Source organism: Hylobates moloch, unplaced genomic scaffold, assembly GCF_009828535.3.
Source record: "Hylobates moloch isolate HMO894 unplaced genomic scaffold, HMol_V3 SCAFFOLD_20, whole genome shotgun sequence".
Lineage (NCBI taxonomy): Eukaryota > Metazoa > Chordata > Mammalia > Primates > Hylobatidae > Hylobates > Hylobates moloch.
The window spans coordinates 6,846,833-6,869,141 of NW_026652295.1; the positions used below are offsets into that span (position 1 = coordinate 6,846,833).

General features: G+C 48.3%; 1 protein-coding gene across 3 annotated transcripts in view; it reads left to right on the forward strand.

Moving 5' to 3' along the window:
* The window catches only part of RREB1 (ras responsive element binding protein 1), a 141,971-nt gene that overhangs the window by 113,204 nt on the left and 6,458 nt on the right, over nt 1-22,309 (forward strand). For 2 of the 3 annotated variants that reach the window (XM_058432340.1, XM_032141078.2), the window contains 3 exons: nt 6,173-6,362; nt 8,679-11,589; nt 20,092-20,256. In XM_058432340.1, the coding sequence (XP_058288323.1) occupies nt 6,173-6,362; nt 8,679-11,589; nt 20,092-20,256 (3,266 nt within the window). The remainder of the gene's footprint in view (nt 1-6,172; nt 6,363-8,678; nt 11,590-20,091; nt 20,257-22,309) is intronic. The other variant, XM_032141079.2, reaches the window with a different exon arrangement.

Sequence of the window (22,309 nt, forward strand, 5' to 3'; positions counted from 1 at the left end):
GAGGATAAGTGCAGGCAGCCGCTTCACCTCTGCTGTTCCAGGGAGCCCCAATTCCACACACCCCAACACCACAGCCCCCTCCTACCATCTACCCTAAGAACTGCTAGAGCCCCTCCACCCCATAATAGGAACCTCCACAGTGGAGCAGCCCTACTGGAGGCAGGACCCACAGTTCAGCGACTGTAATGTCATACATGGGGTGGGGAATGGTCCAATCTACTCCAGCATTCTAAATTAAAATTTCTTATCCTCTTACAGAAACATTGGCCAACGTGTGCTAGAATGCAGGTGTTTTCTGGGTGAAACAGGCTCTTGTGCACTGTCTTGGTACAGAAACACTTATTTCTGTGAGCACAGTGATTTGGAGTTCACATATGCTAAGCAGCTCCTATAAGTTGAGGTCAGGCTGAATGTCCATCTTGGATTCCATGTGCAATCTAACCTTAGTCTATCGTTTGGAGATTTTTCCACTGATGATTTTTTTATCTTCCTGAAAGTAATGTAGTGTGATTTTAAAAGAAAGAAAGTTGTGTTTTTGAAAGGGTCAGTGGGGTTTTGTTAATTTTCTTTAAATCCTACAAAGAGATCCACTTCCCCAAAATACATTTACTTTAGTGACAGCAAAGTTAGTTTCCATTTGGAAAAGTTACACTGTTTCCAACATCAAGTTATCTCTGTTGCCAGAAAATCAAACGGCAGCCAATCAGATTTGTAAACCTTTCCTCTGGCACATTGTCAAGATCTCTTGCAAAATGAAATTGTCCTACAGCCCTCCCCTCTCCTGTGGCTCTAAGTGCAGTTCTGCCCCATCTAAATATTAATATTTTGCAATCGTGCTCTTTATGAGCCCCTGGCAGAGTAGAGATACGCCACAGACGGGGTGAGGAGAGAGTCGTGGGGACCACTTGGCCAGTGGCTGTGGTCTTAATGAAGATTGACAAGCCCAAAGGAGGTTTGCAAATACCCTGATGCCTGCAGCCGGCTTTGCATCCAGCAGCTCCCTCCACAGATTTACAGTGGCCTCTGTTGTCCTTGAAGAGCTGCTTAGAAACAAGGTTTCAAAGCTTTCTCCTTGGGGCCTTGGGAAGGCTGGATGAACCCTTGTGTCTCCACCTGATAGGGCTGATCCAAGTGTTTCTGGGTGGTGGTTTTCCACACTGGTTTTATTTAAGGTCTATCAACAGGTGCTGAGTGTGAGGCAGGGAGGCAAGTGTTTTTCTGTGGGTGTTTCTTCCTTTTAACCAACTGCACCACATGCTTCTGGTTTCAAAGCAGAATTTTTTTCTCTGCCACTTTCATGTTTTATGTCTTTTCACTTATAGGAGTGCCTTAGTTGAAATTCCATGAAAAGGGTGTGAAGTGTGGATCACCTTGCTTAGACTCTGTTAGGAGGTTGAGTGCTTGTGCAGGCTGGGAGAGCATGCACTTCTTTTCAGGAGGCAGGTGAAGGGAGCAAGTGGGATGAGGCAGAAGATTGGCCAGAAAGAACACTTTTCTCCCCATGAGTCTTGCAGTTAGACAGAAGTAGTAAGAGCAATTGTGAAGTTCTTGAAAGTGAGAAGAGAGAACACGTTCCTTTAAAATTAAAACTCAGTTTTTCCTGATTTTTCACGTTGGCTAAAACGTGCCAGGAAACGGGCTTTTCCTGATTTCTTTTTTCCCCTAGTACAATAACATAATGATTAAATTTGGAAAAGAACTTTGCAGTTTTCAAAGCACTTTGTTATTCACAGTTAACTGCAAAGATCCCCCTGTTTTAGATGAGAAGAGAAACTGAGGTATGAAGAAGGAAAGGAACAGGAGAGACGTAACAAAGATGAGTAACGTTTTGGTAATTTCTCTAGGAGTTCTAACATTCTAACGGGCTTGTAGTTTAAGACGTTTCTAGATAGCAGATTCTCACACCTAACTCACTATATTTTCCAAACTTATCTAACTATAAGAATCAGCTGGTGTGCTTGTTCATATACAGATTCTTAGGCCCATCTTCTAGTTATTCTGATTTCAGTTGGTCTGGGGTGATCTAGGAGTCCGCTTTTTTTAACAAGGTCATGTGGGGATTTTTATCTCTTGGCATGTTTGGGAAATTTTACATAGCCGGCAGCTGAAGTGCAGATGGAAATAAGTTGTCCAAGGTCACGCAATCTGAACTCCCTGATCCCCACCTGGTGTCTCTGGTCCCTGAGCCCACATCCCCCTACCACCCACTGCTCCACAGCTGCCTTACCAGGTACACAGAGTTTGTGATCAGTACTGGATAATTCTGCCACGTCTTTATTGTCATGTCTTCATCACCTACTACGTATGAAGCTGTCCAGAAACAGGAGGGATTTGAGGGTGAGGGAGAGAATGAAAAAGACAGACACAGGCATAAGAGACAAAAAGAAACCTCAATGTTATTAAAAATTCAAGCCAGGTGTAGGGGTGCACACCTGTAGCCCTAGTTACTAGGGAGGCTGTGACGGGAGGATTGCTTGAGCCCAAGAGTTCAAGGCCAGTCTGGGCAACATAGCGAGCCTGCCTCAAAAAAGAGAAAAAATCACTACAACCATAGAGGCACAGTAAATTCTAAATCTAATTGCCATATTAAGAGGCATTCATTCTCCATTCCCTTCATAAAACCTACTTATTAATGCCAGTCACACTAAATATTCATAACCAATAGGCTGCGCACTAGTACAGAAGTCTCAAAAGTGGAGAGTAGCCAAGCACAGTGGCTCACAACTGTAATCCCAACACTTTGGGAGGCCAATTCAAGAGCATTGCTTGAACCTAGGAGTTCGAGACCAGCCTGGGCAACATGGTGACACCATGTCTCTACAAAAAATGTTAAAAATTAGCCAGGCATAGTGGCACATGCCTCTAGTCCCAGCTGTGAAGGGAGGCTGAGGTGGGAGGATCACTTGCGCCCAGGAGTTCAAGACTGCAATGAGCTGTGATCATGCCACTGCACTCCAGCCTAGGCGACAGAGCAAGACTCTCTTTTAAAAAAAAGGCCGGGCACGGTGGCTTACGCCTGTAATCCCAGCACTTTGGGAAGCGGAGGCGGGCAGATCAGCTGAGGTCGGGAGTTCGAGGCCAGCCTGGACAACATGGAGAAACCCGTCTCTACTAAAACACAAAAATTAGCTGGGCGTGGTGGCGCATGCCTGTAATCCCAGCTACTCAGGAGGCTGAGGCTGGAGAATCACTTGAACCAGGGAAGCGGAGGTTGTGGTGAACCAAGATCACGCCATTGCACTCCAGCCTGGGCAACTAAACTCTGTCCCCCCCAAAAAAAGGTGAAGAGTGTTCAGGAAGATCTCTAGGATACAAGGAAAAAAAATATATTTTTTATCTCACCCTTTTAAAATTTCTATTTGGTAATGTACCTGGCACATTACATGTATGCAAATATATATGTACATAAATACATATACATACTACCTATGTACACACATACACATTCTCAGCTAAACAACAAACACATATGGACCACACATGAAAACCTTTTTTATAGAAGCGGTGCACATTTCAGAAAGTTTGCAGCCACCTCTCAGTCCTACCTGCCTGCCTTTTGCAGTTGACTTGTATGCTACGAAAAGTCTCTTCCCAACCTGTTTATGTCTGTAATACTTGTAATCATTTATTATAATTTAATTAAATTTTATATAAGCTGATGGAATGTTGTTTTAATAAAAGAAAAGAATAGTCTCTGGAAACTTATGTTGGAAAGGCTTATTTACAGTGCAGATTGGACAGAGTATTTTTTTTTTTTTTGGTTGCTGTCAAATTTAGGCTAGGTAAGATACCTGTGCACAGTTGAATGCCATAATCGTAAAAATCTAGGATTCTGCTTTAGTTTGGCTTGCAAAAATCTGGTATAATAAACTCCCATGTACCCTTATCCAGTTTCAGGGATTATCAACTCACAGCCAATTTTGTTTCCTCTCTTCCCCAACCCAGGTAATTTCAAAACAAATCCCAGATATCCTATGTTTTATTTATAAATATTTCATTATATATCTTTTTTTAAAAGGAACCTTTTTAAAAAGCATAGCCCAAATTTTATCGTAACTAAAAAATTCAGTCACTTGTGAATATATCAGATATCTCTAATCAGAGTTAGATTTTCCCAATTCAGACATTTCTCTTATCCTTTCAGTCCAATATAGATCTTTCAGCCAACTGGTGGCGAGGTGATGGATTGGTGACCATGGGGAGGGTTGAACTTGAGCATGGGGGAAATGAAGTGGGGGTGGGAGAAGGAAGGAGCTATATCTCCAGGACAGAGGCTCTTGTTGCCTCCAAGCGTCACTGTCCTCTCTGTGTGCACAGCTCAGAGCTTGAACGTATTTCACCCAGAAAGAACCTCACCCAGAGGGGCTGCGTCCATTCTGCTTCCCCGCAGGATCTGTCTCATGGCCTGTGATTTAGACCGCTGGGTACTTTGACATCTGGGCCCGCAGTGTGAGGACTTCCAGCCCCTAAAGGTGTTCTTCATTATCCAGATCCATCCCTTCCCTGGGCCTTGGCCACAGTGGTGAGCTCAGCAGAATTCCCTCAAAAGGAATGCTGCGTTTTGAGTGGCTCATGGGAACCCGGGTTTGGGGTTCCAAAGGTAGCTGAGCAGTGACGGGAGAGTGCTCAGGGGAGGCCCTTCCTGGACAGGGGAGCCAGGGGCGGAGCATGCTCAGCAGGACCGGGCTCTGCTGTGTCCGCTACAGCGTGATAAGGCGAGCAGGGCGGCACATACTGGCACTTCTTCCTTTCAGTGCTTCCAGAAAGTGAGCACAGCTGCTTCGTGGCTGACTTCGTTATCTCTTTATTTCCAGGGAAGACTCAACTCAAAAAAGTTTTCACTGTGGTACATGCAGTGTGGACATAAGCAAGTGGCTTTGCCTGGCTAAAACAGTGATAAAAGGAGCTACCTTAGAGGTGGTGAGGGTCAGATATGCGTGCACACATAAATACATGGAATGATGCTTGGTATACAGCATTGTCCAACAGAATATCCTGTGATCGTGCAAACATACTCTGTCTGTGCCTCCCGATGCAGTTGAGCCCTTAAAAGAAGGCTGAAGTGACTGAGGAAACTTTAATTAATTTAAATTTGAATAGCCACATGTGGCTTTGGTGACTACTACATTCCATGCAAGTCCAGGGGATGTTGATAATACCATAACGATGGTATTTTGTTTTTATCCACCCATCTGCACACTGATGTAAAATTTTTAATATGGTTCTCAGTGAAGACCTAGAAGACAATACTGGTATGAAAAGCAGAGACAGTATTATAAAGTGGTGTTTGCTATGCATCTGTGTGACCCAGAACATTTAGGATGTCAAAGATCGTCTCTGAAATGAAGGGTCAGATTTTGAAGTGGACTGCATCTGTGGGAGTCTTTCAAGGAAGGGGAGACAGCCTTGTGATAAGCATGGGTGGGAGCAGGAACTCAGGCTGACATTTCTTACTGGCTATGTGGCCTGAGTCACATCGCTTCGTATTTTTGATCACCAGTGTTCATCTGGAAGATGAGGGTCATGATACGCACCTGCCTGCTGGGGTTGTCACATGTGCTGAGCTGTCAGGGCACCTGGGCTCAGTCCGTGAGGACCATGGTTATCATTCAGATAATGATGATGCTAATACCACAACTTAATGCACAATCACCATCACTTCTAATTAGATTGGAAAATTTAATAATTTTTATCTCTATCAGATGCCAGGGATGCTGATTGATTGCCCTAGATGCTACTTAAATATATGCCCTTTTGACTTTTAAACATTCACAATAATTAGAATCCAGTGAACTGAGGGAGAGAGAAACCTCTAACATGATCCCACTAATGCCTGATCGAGGTGAGAGCGAGCAGGTCGGCCACGGTGGCTGCAGGTTCCCAGCTGTCGTCTTCTTGTGCTCAGACTGTGGGTTTTCAGGTCGTACGTACATCTTGTGCTGCCTGCAAAGATTTGGTATCCAGAAGTTGATAGAATACAATTTTTTTTTAAAAGGAAGAGGTTTTTGGTGCTAACCATGTAGCCTGGCTTCTTGACATCATATCATTTTTATTTTACTCAATTGAAATGAATCAACAAAAACATAAGGCTGGAAGAGTGGAAACTCTGACTTAACTGCTTCCTCATATGCTCTCCCTTTCTGCCTCATATGTTCTCCCTTTCCTCTCCTAGATGTGACATTTGCTGCGTCACCTTTCGAACACATCGAGGACTGCTGCGTCACAACGCGCTTGTCCACAAACAACTTCCCAGGGATGCAATGGGCAGGCCTTTCATACAGAACAACCCTTCGATTCCCGCTGGCTTCCACGACTTAGGATTCACGGACTTCTCCTGTAGGAAGTTTCCTCGCATTTCTCAGGTATTCTGATCAGCCCATGGAAGCAACCAGCAACTGCCTTCCATGGTCCACACAGTTAGACCATGGAAACTTCCCCTCCTTGAGGTTTCTTTCCTTAAAGTGTCGGTTGGGCTTTGTCTTTTTTGTAACACCTTTTTTCTTAAAATTATCGTTGGCCCTTTTAGTCTCCCTTGGGTTGTTGGGTTGAGAAGGGTGCATAGTCTTGTTTGGGGTTGAATATCCTATGAACTGTGCATTGGTCTAGCTCTTCTGTGCCTTTTGCCCGTTCTTGGGTCTTTGAGGTTTAAGTTGTCAGTTGTAGACTAGGCCCCAGTGGCTCACACCTATAACCCCAGCACTTTGTGAGGCCAAGGCAGGAGGATCATTTGAGGTCAGGAGGTTGAGACCTGCCTGGACAGCATAGCAAGACTTTATCTCTACAAAAAATTTAAAAATTAGCCAGGTGTGGTGATGTGCACCTAGTAGTCCCAGCTACTTGGGAGGCTGAGGTGGGAGGATCACTTGAGCCCAGGAGGTTGAGGCTGCATTGAGCCATGATCGCGCCACTGCACTCCAGCCTGGGTGGCAGAGATTGTCTCAAAAATAAAATAAAATTTTAGGGCCGGGGGTGGTGGCTCATGCCTGTAATCCCAGAACTCTGGGAGCCCAAGGCTGTCGGATCATGAGGTCAGGAGTTCAAGACCAGCCTGACCAACATGGTGAAACCCTGTCTGTACTAAAAATACAAAAATTAGCCAGGCGTGGTGGCACATGTAATCCCAGCTACCCGGGATGCTGAGGCAAAAGAATCGCTTGAACCCGGGAGGCTGAGGTTGCAGTGAGTCGAGATCGCGCCACTGCACTCCAGCCTGGGCAACAGAGCGAGACTCCGTCTAAAAAAAAAAAAAAAGTGTTTTTTAATAAAAATAAAAGTTGTGAATTGTAAAACTCCCCAGTCCTATGATAATTGGAATCTGTGGGATTTTTAAAAAATCTTTCTTTACTATCTGCATTGCAGCTAAATATTCCAGCGTTGTGGTTTCTCTTAAAAACAATTTGGGTCATTATTGACCTGAAAAAGAAAAGAGCCATGTATATTCCCTGCTAATAAAGCACCTGCTAAAACTACTTTGAAACTGGCTGGGCACAATGGCTCATGCCTGTAACCCCAGCACTTTGGGAGGCCAAGGCAGGTGGAGCACTTGAGGCCAGGAGTTCAAGACCAGCCTGGCCAACACAGTGAAACCCCGTCTCTACTAAAAATATAAAAAATTAGCTGGGCATGGTGGCACATGCCTATAATCCCAGCTGCTGGGGAGGCTGAGGCATGACAATCTCTCGAACCCGGTAAGTGGAGGTTGCAGTGAACGGAGATCATGCCTGGGTGACAGAGCAAGACTCAGCCTCAAAAAGAAAGAAATAAAACTAAAACTACTTCGAAATTATTTTTTTCCCCATTTAAAAAAGTTGAGATAGAAGGTATCAACAGTGTTGTTCTTCAAGTGTACAAGGTACAAACTCAATGGATTGTTCCATATGCACACACCCATGTGTGTACACCCCCCAGGTGACATTCCTCATAGCCCCTCCTAGGCAGCATCCCCCTTCCACAATCACAGAGGGGTAGGGTAGCTGATTCTCCAACATCTCTGACCCTCAGTTTTGCAAGGCACCCACTTTTACAAAGAGAATTAATTCTACCCTTGTGGTATTGTTACTTAACTATACTTCAGAATCTCTAGTGAGATACCCTGTGGGTTGATATCATTTATCATGCAAACGTGATTCTTAAGATGCTTTGTGGATTTCCTTATTCAGTCCAGTGTGTTAGCAAGCAGGAGAAGGTCAACTTTTTTTTTTTTTAAGGCAGAGTCTTGTTCTGTTGCCCAGGCTGAAGTGCAGTGTGGCATAATCATGTCTCACTGCAGACTCAACCTCCTTAAGCTCAGGTGCTTTTCCTGCCCCAGCCTCCCAATAGCTAGGACACAGGCATGTACCACCACATCTGGCTAATTTTCTTATTTTTTTAATAGAGACAAGGTCTTGCTATGTTGCCCAGGCTAGTCACAAACTCCTGGCCTCAAGCGATCCTCCCCCCTCGGTCTCTGGAGTAGCTGGGACTAGAGGCATGAGCCAACACACCTGGCTAATTTTTTTTTATTTTTTGTAGAGATAAGGGATCTTGCTATGTTGCCCAGGCTGGGAACTCTTTATATTATAGGGAAAGGCTGTGTACTGGGATAAATGTACAACAAATACTTTGTGTATCTCCGTTTAGTGATTAGTTTTTCAATCTTCACGTGTGTTCCCTTGCTTTTACCGGTGGGTTCTATATAGGCCTGGTGCGAAACAAACCTGCGGAGGTGCATCAGCGAGCAACACCGTTTTGTCTGCGACACCTGTGACAAGGCGTTCCCCATGCTGTGCTCACTGGCTCTGCACAAGCAGACCCACGTGTCGGCAGACCAGTGTCAAGAAAAGCCGCAGGCCACGCCCCTGCCTGGTGACGCCCTGGACCAGAAGGGCTTCCTGGCCTTGCTTGGCCTGCAGCACACCAAAGACGTCAGGCCTGCCCCCGCCGAGGAGCCCCTGCCGGATGACAACCAGGCAATTCAGCTCCAGACACTTAAGTGTCAGCTACCTCAGGACCCCGGCTGCACCAACCTGCTGAGCCTGTCTCCTTTCGAAGCTGCTTCCCTAGGCGGTTCTCTCACAGTTCTCCCCGCGACCAAGGACAGCATAAAGCACCTGTCCCTGCAGCCCTTCCAGAAGGGCTTCATCATCCAGCCTGACAGCAGCATTGTGGTCAAGCCCATCTCTGGCGAGTCGGCCATCGAGCTGGCAGACATCCAGCAGATTCTGAAGATGGCGGCCTCGGCTCCCCCTCAGATCAGTCTTCCGCCCTTCTCCAAGGCCCCCGCCGCCCCACTGCAGGCGATCTTCAAGCACATGCCCCCTCTGAAGCCAAAGCCCCTGGTCACACCACGGACCGTGGTGGCCACCTCCACGCCCCCGCCTCTCATCAACGCCCAGCAGGCTTCCCCCGGCTGTATCAGCCCCAGCCTGCCGCCACCCCCCCTGAAGCTCCTCAAAGGCTCGGTGGAGGCGGCCTCCAACGCCCACCTGCTGCAGTCCAAGTCCGGGACCCAGCCCAACGCGGCCACGCGGCTCTCCCTGCAGCAGCCGCAGGCGGAGCTGCCGGGCCAGCCCGAGATGAAGACGCAGCTGGAGCAGGACAGCATCATCGAGGCCCTGCTGCCGCTGAGCATGGAGGCCAAGATCAAGCAGGAGATCACAGAGGGGGAGCTCAAGGCCTTCATGACAGCGCCCAGCGGCAAGAAGACGCCCGCCATGCGCAAGGTGCTCTACCCCTGCCGCTTCTGCAACCAGGTGTTTGCCTTCTCGGGGGTCTTGCGTGCCCACGTGCGCTCCCACCTGGGCATCTCGCCATACCAGTGCAACATCTGTGACTACATTGCCGCTGACAAGGCCGCGCTCATCCGCCACCTGCGCACGCACAGTGGGGAGCGGCCCTACATTTGCAAGATCTGCCACTACCCCTTCACTGTCAAAGCCAACTGCGAGCGGCACCTGCGCAAGAAGCACCTCAAGGCCACCCGCAAGGATATCGAGAAGAACATCGAGTATGTGAGTAGCAGCGCGGCCGAGCTGGTGGACGCCTTCTGCGCCCCAGACACCGTGTGCCGGCTGTGCGGCGAGGACCTCAAGCACTACCGTGCCCTGCGCATCCACATGCGCACGCACTGCGGCCGCGGCCTGGGCGGGGGCCACAAGGGCCGCAAGCCCTTTGAGTGCAAGGAGTGCAGCGCCGCTTTCGCGGCCAAGCGCAACTGCATCCACCACATCCTCAAGCAGCACCTGCACGTGCCCGAGCAGGACATCGAGAGCTACGTGCTGGCCGCCGACGGCCTGGGCCCCGCAGAGGCGCCGGCCACTGAGGCCTCAGGGCGCGGAGAGGACAGTGGCTGCGCTGCCCTTGGTGACTGCAAGCCCCTCACTGCCTTCCTGGAGCCCCAGAATGGCTTTCTTCACAGGGGCCCCACCCAGCCTCCGCCTCCCCATGTCTCGATCAAGTTGGAGCCCGCCAGTAGCTTTGCAGTGGACTTCAATGAGCCCCTGGACTTCTCTCAGAAGGGCCTGGCACTGGTCCAAGTGAAGCAGGAAAACATCTCCTTTCTGAGCCCTTCTTCCCTGGCCCCCTACGACTGCTCCATGGAGCCCATCGACCTGTCCATCCCCAAGAACTTCAGGAAAGGGGACAAGGATTTGGCCACTCCCAGCGAAGCCAAGAAGCCTGAGCAGGAGGCGGGGAGCAGCGAGCAGCCCTCTCCCTGCCCAGCACCCGGCCCTTCTCTTCCTGTGACTTTGGGGCCCAGCGCGATCCTGGAAAGCCCCATGACCCCTGCGCCGGCGGCCACCCCAGAGCCCCCAGCGCAGCCCCTGCAGGGCCCTGTTCAGCTGGCGGTCCCAATCTACTCCTCAGCCCTGGTCAGCAGCCCTCCGCTGGTGGGAAACTCAGCCCTCCTGAGTGGCACAGCCTTGCTGCGTCCACTGAGGCCCAAGCCCCCCCTGCTTTTGCCAAAGCCCCCCGTGACAGAAGAGCTGCCCCCGCTGGCCTCCATTGCCCAGATCATCTCATCTGTATCCTCGGCCCCCACCCTGCTGAAAACCAAGGTGGCGGACCCAGGGCCTGCAAGCACTGGCAGTAACACCACGGCTTCAGACAGCTTAGGAGGCTCTGTCCCCAAAGCTGCCACCACCGCCACCCCTGCCACCACCACCAGCCCAAAAGAGTCTAGTGAGCCTCCCGCTCCAGCCAGCAGCCCAGAGGCTGCCTCTCCCACCGAGCAGGGCCCAGCGGGCACGTCGAAGAAGAGGGGCCGGAAAAGGGGGGTGAGGAGCCGACCCCGCACCAACAGCGGTGGGGTGGACCTGGACTCCAGCGGGGAGTTTGCCAGCATCGAGAAGATGCTGGCCACCACAGACACCAACAAGTTCAGTCCGTTTCTGCAGACAGCGGAGGACAACACTCAGGATGAGGTGGCCGGAGCCTCTGCCGACTACCACGGGCCCAGTGATGAAGAGCAGGGCAGTCCCCCAGAAGACAAGCTGCTGAGGGCCAAGCGGAACTCGTACACCAACTGCCTGCAGAAGATCACCTGTCCCCACTGTCCCCGGGTTTTCCCTTGGGCCAGCTCCCTACAGAGGCATATGCTCACACACACTGGTAAGAGGGCCACCGGGCTCCCAGGCAGTGAGTCCTACTTCCTGGCAGGCGGAACCACGAGTGGGGGTCAAAAGCGAGACCCATCTCCCACAGCTCCAGTTATTCCTAGCTTGGTTTCTTCCCCAGTCTCCAAAGCCCTGAGCTTGTCTGGTGGTGCAGTATTTCCTATGTGCTCTCAGCACCCACAGGGCCTTTGTGCAGGGACCGAGCCCTCCAAGGGCAGCATTCTAGTGAGTGTTCACCCAGGGCGTTTTGAGGTGAAAGTGGTCACAGGCCCTCAGATCACTCATGGCATCGCCTCATCCCTTCCGGAGGTGGTAGCCAGATTATCTACTGGGTTAAGCAGGAAGGCGGCTCCGGAGAAGTGAGACTTTTTGTATTAAGGTATTGGGGCATAATGAGCTCGGTCCTTTGACATTCCATTCCAGTGTCCTCAATGCAGCTTTTTAAATTTTGAAAATTTTGTGAAGTTTTTTTGGATGCCATGTCCTCTTAAACAGAAATATTACAAATTGTGATGTTGGCTGTTTTCTTTCAGTTCACTAAGGCAGTCGCATCTTCCCCTGTTGATTGTGAAAATCAGCAATGAGTGGTGGTAGAATGTTTTAAAATTTCTGTTTATACTACAATTGTAAGCCTTTCTGAGAAACTTCTCTCAGAAGGGCCTGGCGCTGGTCCAGGTGAAGCAGGAAAACATCTGCTTTCTGAGCGCTTCTTCCCCAGCCCCTACGACCGCTCCATGGAGCCCATCGACCTGTCCATCCCCAAGAACTCACACCCAAGTGTGAAAAAATTCTAAGTAACAGACTTAAATTGTCAAAGTGATACCCCAAAAGTATCTTCCTTTTTTCTTTCTTTTTTTTTTTTTTTTTAATAAAAGACAGTCTCACTATATTGCTCTCAAACTCCTGGGCTCAAGCAGTTTTTTTGCCTCCCAAAGTGCTAGGATTACACAGGCATGAGCCCCCGCACCTGGCCCCAAAAGTATTTTTCTTTTTTTGAGACAGAGTCTCGCTCTGTTACCCAGGCTGGAGTGGAGTAGTATGATCTCAGCTCACTGCAACCTCTGCCTCCCCGGTTCAAGCAATTCTCCCTGCCTCAGCTTCCCAAGTAGCTGAGATTACAGGCATGTGCCACCATGCCCGGCTAATTTTTGTATTTTTAGTAGAGATGGGGTTTCACCATGTTGGCCAGACTGGTCTCAAACTCCTGACCTCAGGTGATCTGCCCGCCTTGGCCTCTCAAAGTGCTGGGATTACAGGCGTGAGCTACTGCGCCCGGCCTGCCCAAAAGTATTTTTCAAATGTTAGTTTCTAGAAGTTAATTTTTAAAGAGAAGTTTAGGATAGGAATATACTTTAAATAATTTTGTATCAGGTGCTTCTAGTATATAAATGGCCATACAACTCTCATCTGAATTATAATTTTCTGAATTTTCTCAGTGAACAGTCTCAGTATTCAGTTTATGTTATTGAACTAAGGGCAAATTAGTGAGATCCTATCTTTTTGGAGTTTACAACCAAAATATTAATAAATAGATAGGGCCTTAAACCAAATGGTACTGGATTGGCGAATAAAATACAGAACACCAGTTAAATTTGAATTTCAGATAGACAACAAATAATTTTTAGTATAAGTATTTTTATGTAGTTCTTGGGATTTACTAAAAAATTATTTGTTTATCCAAAATTCAAATTTAGCTCTGGGCATCCTGGGTTTTTTTGTGGGTTTTTCTTTTTGCGCTAAATATGGTAACCCAAGGTAGTCAGGAGGTTTATGACAGGATGTTGAGGGTGGGTTGTGGGAATTGGTGTGAGCTGTGCTCTGTATCCAGGTGGAAATGCATTACATAGAGTTGATCATCCCACAAAGCTTTGGAGAAGCTCGTTGAAGGCTGTTTCTCCTAGATGAGGTGGAACAGCAGGAGGGAGGTCATGGAGCCACTGCTGGATACCTGAACAGTGTGCAGAATGGAGCCTGGGGAGGGAGAGGAAGCTGGGAGCCAGAGGGAGTTGTGGCTGCGAGCAATAGGACTCTCAGAGGTTGCACTGGTCACCAGAGCTTGCCACACAGACACTGCATTTCTTTCTGCTGTGGTGGGTCCTTGAATCCAGGGATTGAGGAGTAGCAAGTCAGGAGTGCCTGTCCAGGGAGGACTCAAGGAGAACCAGGACTTCTAGATTTGTAAAGTGTGTACTGCCCTTTCATACCACTGTCTCCCTGTTAAAATAGTTTAAGCCTGACAAGTAAAGCAACCATTCTAATGATGACAGTTCAGGGAAGAAAATGCATCTTCAAGAGAAGGTGCCCCTTATAGCAGTTTCTTTTGCTACCCTTTTTGGGTTCCACCTGTTTATCGCCTACTGAGAGTCTATGGAGAAGTGAGTTTTTCTGTTACCACTTTTCAGAGAGCAGATGGTCTGGATCTGATGATTGGCTTGGCTCACCCCCTTCCTCAGTGCTCCCACCTCCCCCTGCTGTCACCCAACCTCCCCATCTTCTTCCTCCAGTATTTCCTTTTTTAAGAGTTGTGCCCATGTCTTTGCAGGTGCCTGATATGTGTTCCCATTTGTGAATCCAGTGATGATTGCCTGGCTTTTGAATGCCAAAGTATCAGCGTTGGTTTAAAATTTAGTAGCATCTGAAACTGAGCAAGAAAGCAGGAGGTTTGTTTTAAGATAGGATGGGGTAGATATAAATAGAAACATTCTGCCTCTTGTCCCTTAAAAGTTACTGATAACCTTGATAGATGTGTCTGCTTTGGCACAATCCCTGTATCCTATCATAATATGTTCTTGGTAGAGCTAGTCTTCATGACAGTCCTGTGAGGGTGATGTCATCCATGTGTTGCCACAAGGAAATCGAGGTTTACTTTTAAGGAACTAAGTAACTTGCCCACAGCCATATGGGGAATAAGAGATGGAGCTACTGTTCCAAGCCAGGGTCCAGTTCTGTGCAACTGCCCACTGGTCAGGGTGTGTGTGCCCAGTGTGTCGTCTGTGTGAAGGCAGAAGGCAGGCAGGGTGCACCTTCCATGCCTCCCCGTGTTCCCACATGTCCACATTGCAGAAGATTGGGAAGTAGTTTGAGATAAGGGGGGACACCACTGTGGATCAGAATGTTATTAGCTAATTTGAGACTTAATGACTACAGAATCGTGTTAGCCACATGAATAGACACTGTATGAAGGTTGGTGCCCATTGAGCTCCATTAACTTCCTTTGCTGTGCTTCACTCTCAGCTTCCAGGGATGTTCAGCATCACCACTGCTAAATCATGTTATATGGAGCACTTGGCTACATCCAGTGTCGTGTTAGAGCATTTTCCATTCATGGAGCATTAGAGCTGGAAGGAGCCTGGGAAGTCATCTGATGGGCCCCCTCTCCCCACAGACCTGATCTTTTTCCTGGTAGGCAGCTCTGCTGTCACTCAGAGCCACATGGATCCTTGGCTCCCTAGGCTTCTGTGAGGCGCTGTCTCCAAAACTTTGAAGAAAGTCTTGAGTATACACATGTTAAACATTGACTCTGCAGCCACCCTGCGAACAGAGGTGTTACTCAGAGAAGATGTTCTGTGGGGTATTTTTGTTTTTTCTAGTTTTTTGCTTTTGTGCAGACAAGGTCTCACCATGTTACCCAGGCTGTTCTCGAACTCCTCAGCTTTGCAAAGTATTGGGATTATAGGCGTGGGCCCCTGTGCCTGGCCGTTTTGTGTTTTTGAGTATAGTGTTAAAATCTAGCCGAGTTCCAGCCAGAAGCATTGAGCAGCATCCGGTTTTGGACTGCATTTAAACAAACTGTCTACACCTTGAATGCTGGCCTCCTCCTACCCCCTCAGCAAATTACTGTACTGTCTCTACTTTGTCTCAAAACACGTGTTCTCCAGTCCTCCCCATCCTCAAAGGGGCAGCAGGAAGCAGATCTGGTGTTCAGTGTCCAACGAGGGGTATACCTGCTGGCTGCTGGCAAGGAGCATGTGGCCTCAGCCTTTTCTTGCTCCCGGCTCAGGTTCCAGGAACTGTGTTTGATGAGGAAGCTGGCAGGGCTGTCATTTTTCATACCCCCCGGCACAGTCTCCACACACACCTGCCTTTCCTCCTTCCTTCCACTCCTCTCCAGCTCTCTCCCAGACCATACTTTCCTGCTGTTGAGGACAGTTCCTGGTTCCTTACCTTTCTCTACCTAAACGCGCCACTCCATAGGAGACAAGAGTGCACTGTTCCTGCCTTTACCCCTCGGGAGCATCTCGTGTGTTTTTAGGCCACAGGTGGAGGAGAGGGTGCCAGAAAACACAGCCAGTCTGTTCTAGCCTCTGTCCTCATTTTCTTCCCCCTTCCCTTTTCTCCGGTTCCTTGTCCCAAAGTGATGGGCTTGGGACTATGGGGTGTCCATTCTGGGCTTCCCTGGCTTGCTCACTTTCTCACAGGTGCTTTGAGCACCTTTTTTGAGCCGGCTCAGGCTTTCCCCCAACACCCTTTCCTCCCTGCTCCTACCTGGCAATGAGGGTCACAGCTTCGGTCAGTGAGTCATCCAAACCTGGGTGTGGAAAGCACCTGGGACACCACTTGTATTTGGCTCCTTTTAGCTTTCTTAAAAGACAGCTTTGGCCATTTGTACCCAGTCCTGTGTACACTTCTGCCAAATACAGAGAGAAAATGCCAAAAGAAAGATACCTGCATGCAGGGATGGAGGAGCAACGGAGAGAAGGCTGGGCTGCTCAGGCTGTCATCTTGTTACAAAAAGAAAAGCAACTGCAAGGTTTTCTATGCTAGTTAGACCCCACCTTTCTAACCCTGATTGTCTTTGAAAAATGAACAGAAATGTTTTCAGTTCTGTTTTTTTGTTTGTTTGTTTGTTTTTATCTTGGAGGCCAAGGCCCCAGTCTCCTCATCAAACTATTCTCACTGTTCACTATTCTCTTGCCCCAAAGTCCTTCTTCATTTTTTGACTGTTCTGGGAGAGTAAACACTGGCTAATTTTTTTTGTTTGTTTTTGGAGGTTTTTTTTTTTTTTTTGAGACAAGCTCTCACCCTGTCACCCAAGCACCCTGGCTAGAGTACAGTGGCATGATCACAGCTCACTGCAGCCTTGAACTCCTGGCTGAGTTCAAGTGATCCTCCTGCCTCAGCTTCCCAAGTAGCTGGGACTACAAGTGCACACCACCGTGCCTGGCTAATTTTTTTATTTTATTTTTTGAGACAAAGTCTTGCTCTGTAGCTCAGGCTGGAGTGCAGTGGCGCGATCTTGGCTCACCACAACCTCCGCCTCCCTGGTTCAAGTGATTCTCCTGCCTCAGACTCCAGAGTAGCTGGGATTACAGGCGCGCGCCACTGCACCCAACTAATTTTTTGTAGTTTTAGTAGAGACAGGGTTTCACCACATTGGCCAGGCTGGTCTTAAACTCCCGATCTCAGGTAATCCACCAGCCTCGACCTCCCAAAGTGCTAGGATTACAGGTGTGAGCCTCCACGCCGGCCTTTTTTTAAATTTTTTGTAGAGACAAAGTCTCACTGTGTTGCCCAAGTTGGTCTTGAACTCCTGGGCTCAAGCGATCCACTTCCGTTGGCCTCCCAAAGTCCTGGGATCATAGGCATGAGCCACTCTGCCCAGCTGGCTGATGGTTTAAGCGCTCGTGTTGGGGCTTGCGGAATGCTGTAGGTCCTGAGTGCGCAGGTAACTCCCTGTGGTTACAGGTGCTTTTACAAATCCCCTCCTAAAGCAGTTATTCGTGGCAGCTACCAAATAAATAGAATCATTTGCTACTTTCTATATAGATGGCTGGCCAACAAATGTTTTTGAAACCTGTGTTATTATAAAATACTAAACGAGCCCGTTTTCCTGCATCCCTGCAATCCAGAGAGCCCACCACTATGTAAAAATGTCAGACTTACGCAGTGAAATGCGAGCTTTTAATGACTCGTGTGAGTTGTTATGTCACTTTGGGAGCCTTTGTACTTTGATGCAATGCTTTCACATCATGGATTGTTTTCTGAATTTAGCATTAATAGGGACCTTCTCATGGGGACGTCAGCCTGGCAGTCCTAACCAACTGTAAAGGTGACGCACTTACCAGTGTGGAAATTACAGAGTAAACCATGTGACGGGGGAGCGAGAAGCCGATTGTTTTCTTTGAAATCAAGAATCCTATCATAGTAGCTTCTTACTTGTTTTCCTCTTGGCCCAGTTCTTTTCTCAATCTGGCCAGACTCAGAGAAGCAGCAGTGTTACCTTTTGACAATAAAATGTTAAAAGTACTTTATTTTTACTTGAAATTATTAAATACTGTGTTCAATTTTAAATGACAAACAATAAGTAATTTTTTTCATTTTATTTTATTTTTGAGACAGAGTCTGTCTGTCGCCCAGGCTAGAGTGCAGTGGCACAATCTCTGCTCACTGCCACCTCCGCCTCCCAGGCTCAAGCGATCCTCCCACCTCAGCCCCACCAGTAGCTGGGATTAAGGTGTGCACCACCATGCCTAGCTAATTTTTGTATTTTTAGTAGAGACCGGGTTTCACCATATTGGCCAGGCTGGGTCTTGAACTCCTGGCCTCAAGTGATCTGCCCACCTCGGCCTCCCACAGTGTTGGGATTACAGGCGTGTGCCACCGTGCATGACCACAAGAAGTAATTTGGAAGATGCACCATAAACACTGTCATACTGTACAACTAGTCACACTTTTTTTTTTTGATGTGGATGTTTTAAAAATAAATTTTGCAGAATGATATGAGGAGACCCTGAACACAGTCAGTGGGGTTCTCCACTTCTGTTCAGGTTGTCTTGTGGAGCTACTCAGAAGCACACAGGCCGGGTTTCTGGGTTTCCGATTCTGCCCTTTCCAGGTTTCTAATTCTGTTGTCTTTGATTGTTGCGAGCATCTTTATTCTTAAAAGTGCCTGAGGAGATTTGTAAGCATCATCTTAAAGAGTCTTTTAGCTCAGGAGGGAATCAACGTCCCCTGTCTCTGATTATTACTCCTGATGTGAAATTGTGGCCATGCTGTCATGGGGGTGGTGCCAGGTCCACACCTTCAGGCTCTGTATGAATGGCGCCCCCTGGAGTCGTGTGACACAGCCAGGCCGGTCAAGGCTAGTCCCTCCTTCCCCTGGGAAAACACATGGCCCCTCTGACTGGTCCCCAGGTGCCAGGCCCTTGCTGTGCATTCACAGGGGAGTGCGTGGCCTTGGGCACCTGCACTAGTTCAGGCTTCTATCGACATTAATCTAACGCCAGAGGCCCCTGTGATCTGTGTTTCCAGGGAGCTGTGTTTAATTGTGGCAATCCCAGGGTTATGGGACAAAAGTACTGGGCCCCAGCTCTGAAGTCATGTCGGTTAACACACAAAACCTTTTACCCTGTAACATTAGCAACTGGGACCTTGGACTCCAGCGACTTGGGGGAAAGGGAGAAATTCAGTGATACACAAATGATGCACCACCGACTTCCATCTCCTGAAGGCTCCTGATCCCCTCCCTCCCTCCTCTCTTTTCCTCTCCACCTCCTTTTTCCCTTGTGCTTTCTTTCTCCTTCACATGCATCCACACAAACCCAGGACAAGTCGTAGAGGAGCTTCGATTGCATTTTGAAACATGACGTTTATAGCACAAAAGGAATCCAAGTAAAAGGAGAGGGTAGCAGACCAAAGCAGGAGGAGACTGTGCCTCTCTCAGTGGCTCACCCATCTGTGCGTTTGGGATGGGTCTAGGGGCGAGGCAGGGCTGCCAAAATGACCTCTTCACATGCACATCTGTTGAGTGGAGCACATGATCAAATGCAGACATAGTTACGTATTGGTCACTCATTTGCAACCAAGCTTGGAGCAGGGGGAACAAAGAACCTTTAATGAGAAGATCTCCTGACTCTTGCCACCTAGGACGACAGTGAACTTGAGCAGAGGTCACTGCAGGATGTCTCAGCAAGTCAGACAGGAGTTGTCCTGGGAAGTCACAACTCACTGCTCCCATTCCCCTGTGGGAGGGACATAGCCACCAAGGCCAGGAAGGGGGACTGGCCACCCTGGCCGGGGGCTGTCCCTGACTTCTTCTCTTCATGGACCCCAAAGATACCCACGGGTTCCCCATTGGATTTCCTAGTGTCCATATTACGGTGTCCTTGCCACACTAGAGCTCGTTAGAGGGCGTCTTTCTCTTTGTGATAGAATATAGGTGTTTTCTTGCTGTGCTCTAAAATCTCTTCATTTGCTTTTTTTTGTTGTCATTAATATTTTAATTGTAATACCATTGTTTTACTTTAAATGTATATTTTTCGGTTTCATTTATTTTAGTATTTTGAAGACAAAAATTCATATTCCATTCAACTTAGGAAAAGGGAGAATGATCATTTTAGTCATTGATTTTTTTTTTAAATGTGTTTTGTTAATTTTCTTGAAGGGGTGGAGGAGGGGGGAACAACTGCCAATGATCCCAGGAGAATAAACAAAAGCGACTTTTCTATTTCATTGCAGTAGAAAGCCAGATAAATATATATTTTTTTTCCTGCTTCAGGTCAGAAACCCTTCCCTTGTCAAAAATGCGATGCCTTCTTTTCTACCAAATCTAACTGTGAACGCCACCAGTTGCGCAAACACGGAGTTACCACCTGTTCCCTGAGAAGAAACGGGCTTATCCCCCAGTCAAAAGAGAGTGATGTTGGATCCCATGATAGCACAGGTAGTGCCGCCAGGTGAACAAGAACCCAGGAAGAGGGAGAGAGAGGAGTTCGGTTAAGAGTTGTAGCAAACTCCGGTCCGAGCTGTGGAGGGGCTGCTTGTTCACTTCTCTGTAGGATTCAGAGCCCACAGCCTATTAATAGAAAGGCAGGCCCTGCTGATGATTGGGAGGGAGCATAACTCCTGGGTCAGATCGCCTAGACAGACAGCAGAAAACAGTGACAGTGCCCCTCGGTGACTCTCGGGGCTGCCAGGGAAGATCTGTCACCCTCTTGGCAGAAGAGGCCTTTGTTCCTGATGTTGGGAGGTGGGATGTATGGGAAGGCCTACAACTTTAGCCCTGGGTATGAACTCATGTAAAGGGGATGTGAAACCTAAAGGTTTGGGGAGCCTTAGCCTCTGCAGCCTCCTCGGGAGCAGGCCTGGGCTCCCCGGGATATCAGGGTATTGCTGGAACGAGGGGTGTGGTGTTCTTCTTTTCAATAACTCTCTTCCCGGTGTAAGACTGTCCTTGTTTGAAAAAGCACTGTGCATGTCCTTTCTTTAATCACATCTCTGCTTGACCTGAATCCGGGTATTATTCTCCTGTGCTGATGTGTGCTTCCTCCCTCCAGCACCCGCAGAGCAATTAACGGCTGCCCGATACGTCTTGTGCCACCTTGTTTCCCTTACAGTTTCTGAATTTACTCGTGTCTTCTGTCAGTACACTCCATCCACTCGGACTGCTGGGGTGCTCCATCCTCACCCCCAAGAGCAAACAAAACGAAAGCCAGCCTGCTGCAGGCCACTTAGATACCCTGCCAGTTGGCACTTAGTAACAGGTTCAGCATCATGGTGCTGGGTCCAGTTCTGCAAGTCTTGAAAACCTGACACTATCTCATGGCTGCGAAGAGATCCCCCCAGCTATGTTTTTTTAGGGTTGTATTTGCGTCCTGTGGCTTCTGTTCCTCTGACTAGGGTGGAGATGGGGTGCCCTATAGTTATGAGGCACCCCTGCCTCAGGAGTCAGTGTGGACAGAGGGTTGGGCATTAATCTTAGCCCCCTTGTCCTCACTTTGGTTACAGGGATACTGAGTGTATCTGAAGTGGAGAGGCCACCCTTTGCCCATCTCTACGCCTCCCACTGAGCCCTAGTGAAACCAGCTGTGAGTGCTCTTGACTGCCCAACCGCCAGTCTAGGCCAGATCCTCTGAGGGTGTGAAAGGGTGAGCTGGTTTGCTCACTGCTTCCCCAGCTTCCACTTCCACGTAACTCACCAGTATCTTTGAGTGAAGAAAGATGTGGGTGCCCACGGAATCTTAGCCTAACTTGGACCCCTGTGAGCCAAAGATGACCTGTAGTTCAGCCCACGGGAAGCGCGCACCAGTGCTGGCAGGCACGCGTTTGCTGCAGACCATCCTGTTAATGTTTAACCATCAGCCGCCACATTATCTGTTAGTCTGGAACATTTTCTTTCAGCTTGGTTTAGAAAGCTGCCCTGTGATCTTCCCATAGTGGTTCCACAGTAGCGAAAGCAGCCAGTAACTGAGGGAGCTGAGGGGGAGCCCTTGGGTTTCCATGTTTACAAATAAGTCTTAGTAACTCCGTGCTGGATGTGCATTTTGCATCCAGCTTCTTTATCATAAGGGAGGAACAAAGACTGGGGCTCCTGCTGGCATCTGCAGACACAAAGCTGAGTGGGAATTGGTGGTCTTAGCTTCAGTTCAGCACCAAGTGTATTTATAAGTTTGCAGTCGTAAGTTTTGTTTTCGAAATCCCAACAAAGCCCTTTCCCACCTCCACCCCACCCCGGAAGTTATATAGGTTTCCTTGAAGGGACAAAGCCTCTAGAAAAAGAAAAGTCACTGAAAGTTGTTATGTGAAACCAGCAAAGAGAAAATATATGTTTGGTTTAGTTGTGGTCACAGTCCATGGTGAGAAAAGGGACTGAGATTTAAGTTGAGAGAGAAAGGAGGTTAGGGAGGCAGAGTTTAGTGATTTCAAGGAGGATTTTAAAAACCAGATGAGCATGATGGACATGGGGCGAAGCCTTCATTCTGGGTTCCCCCCCGCAA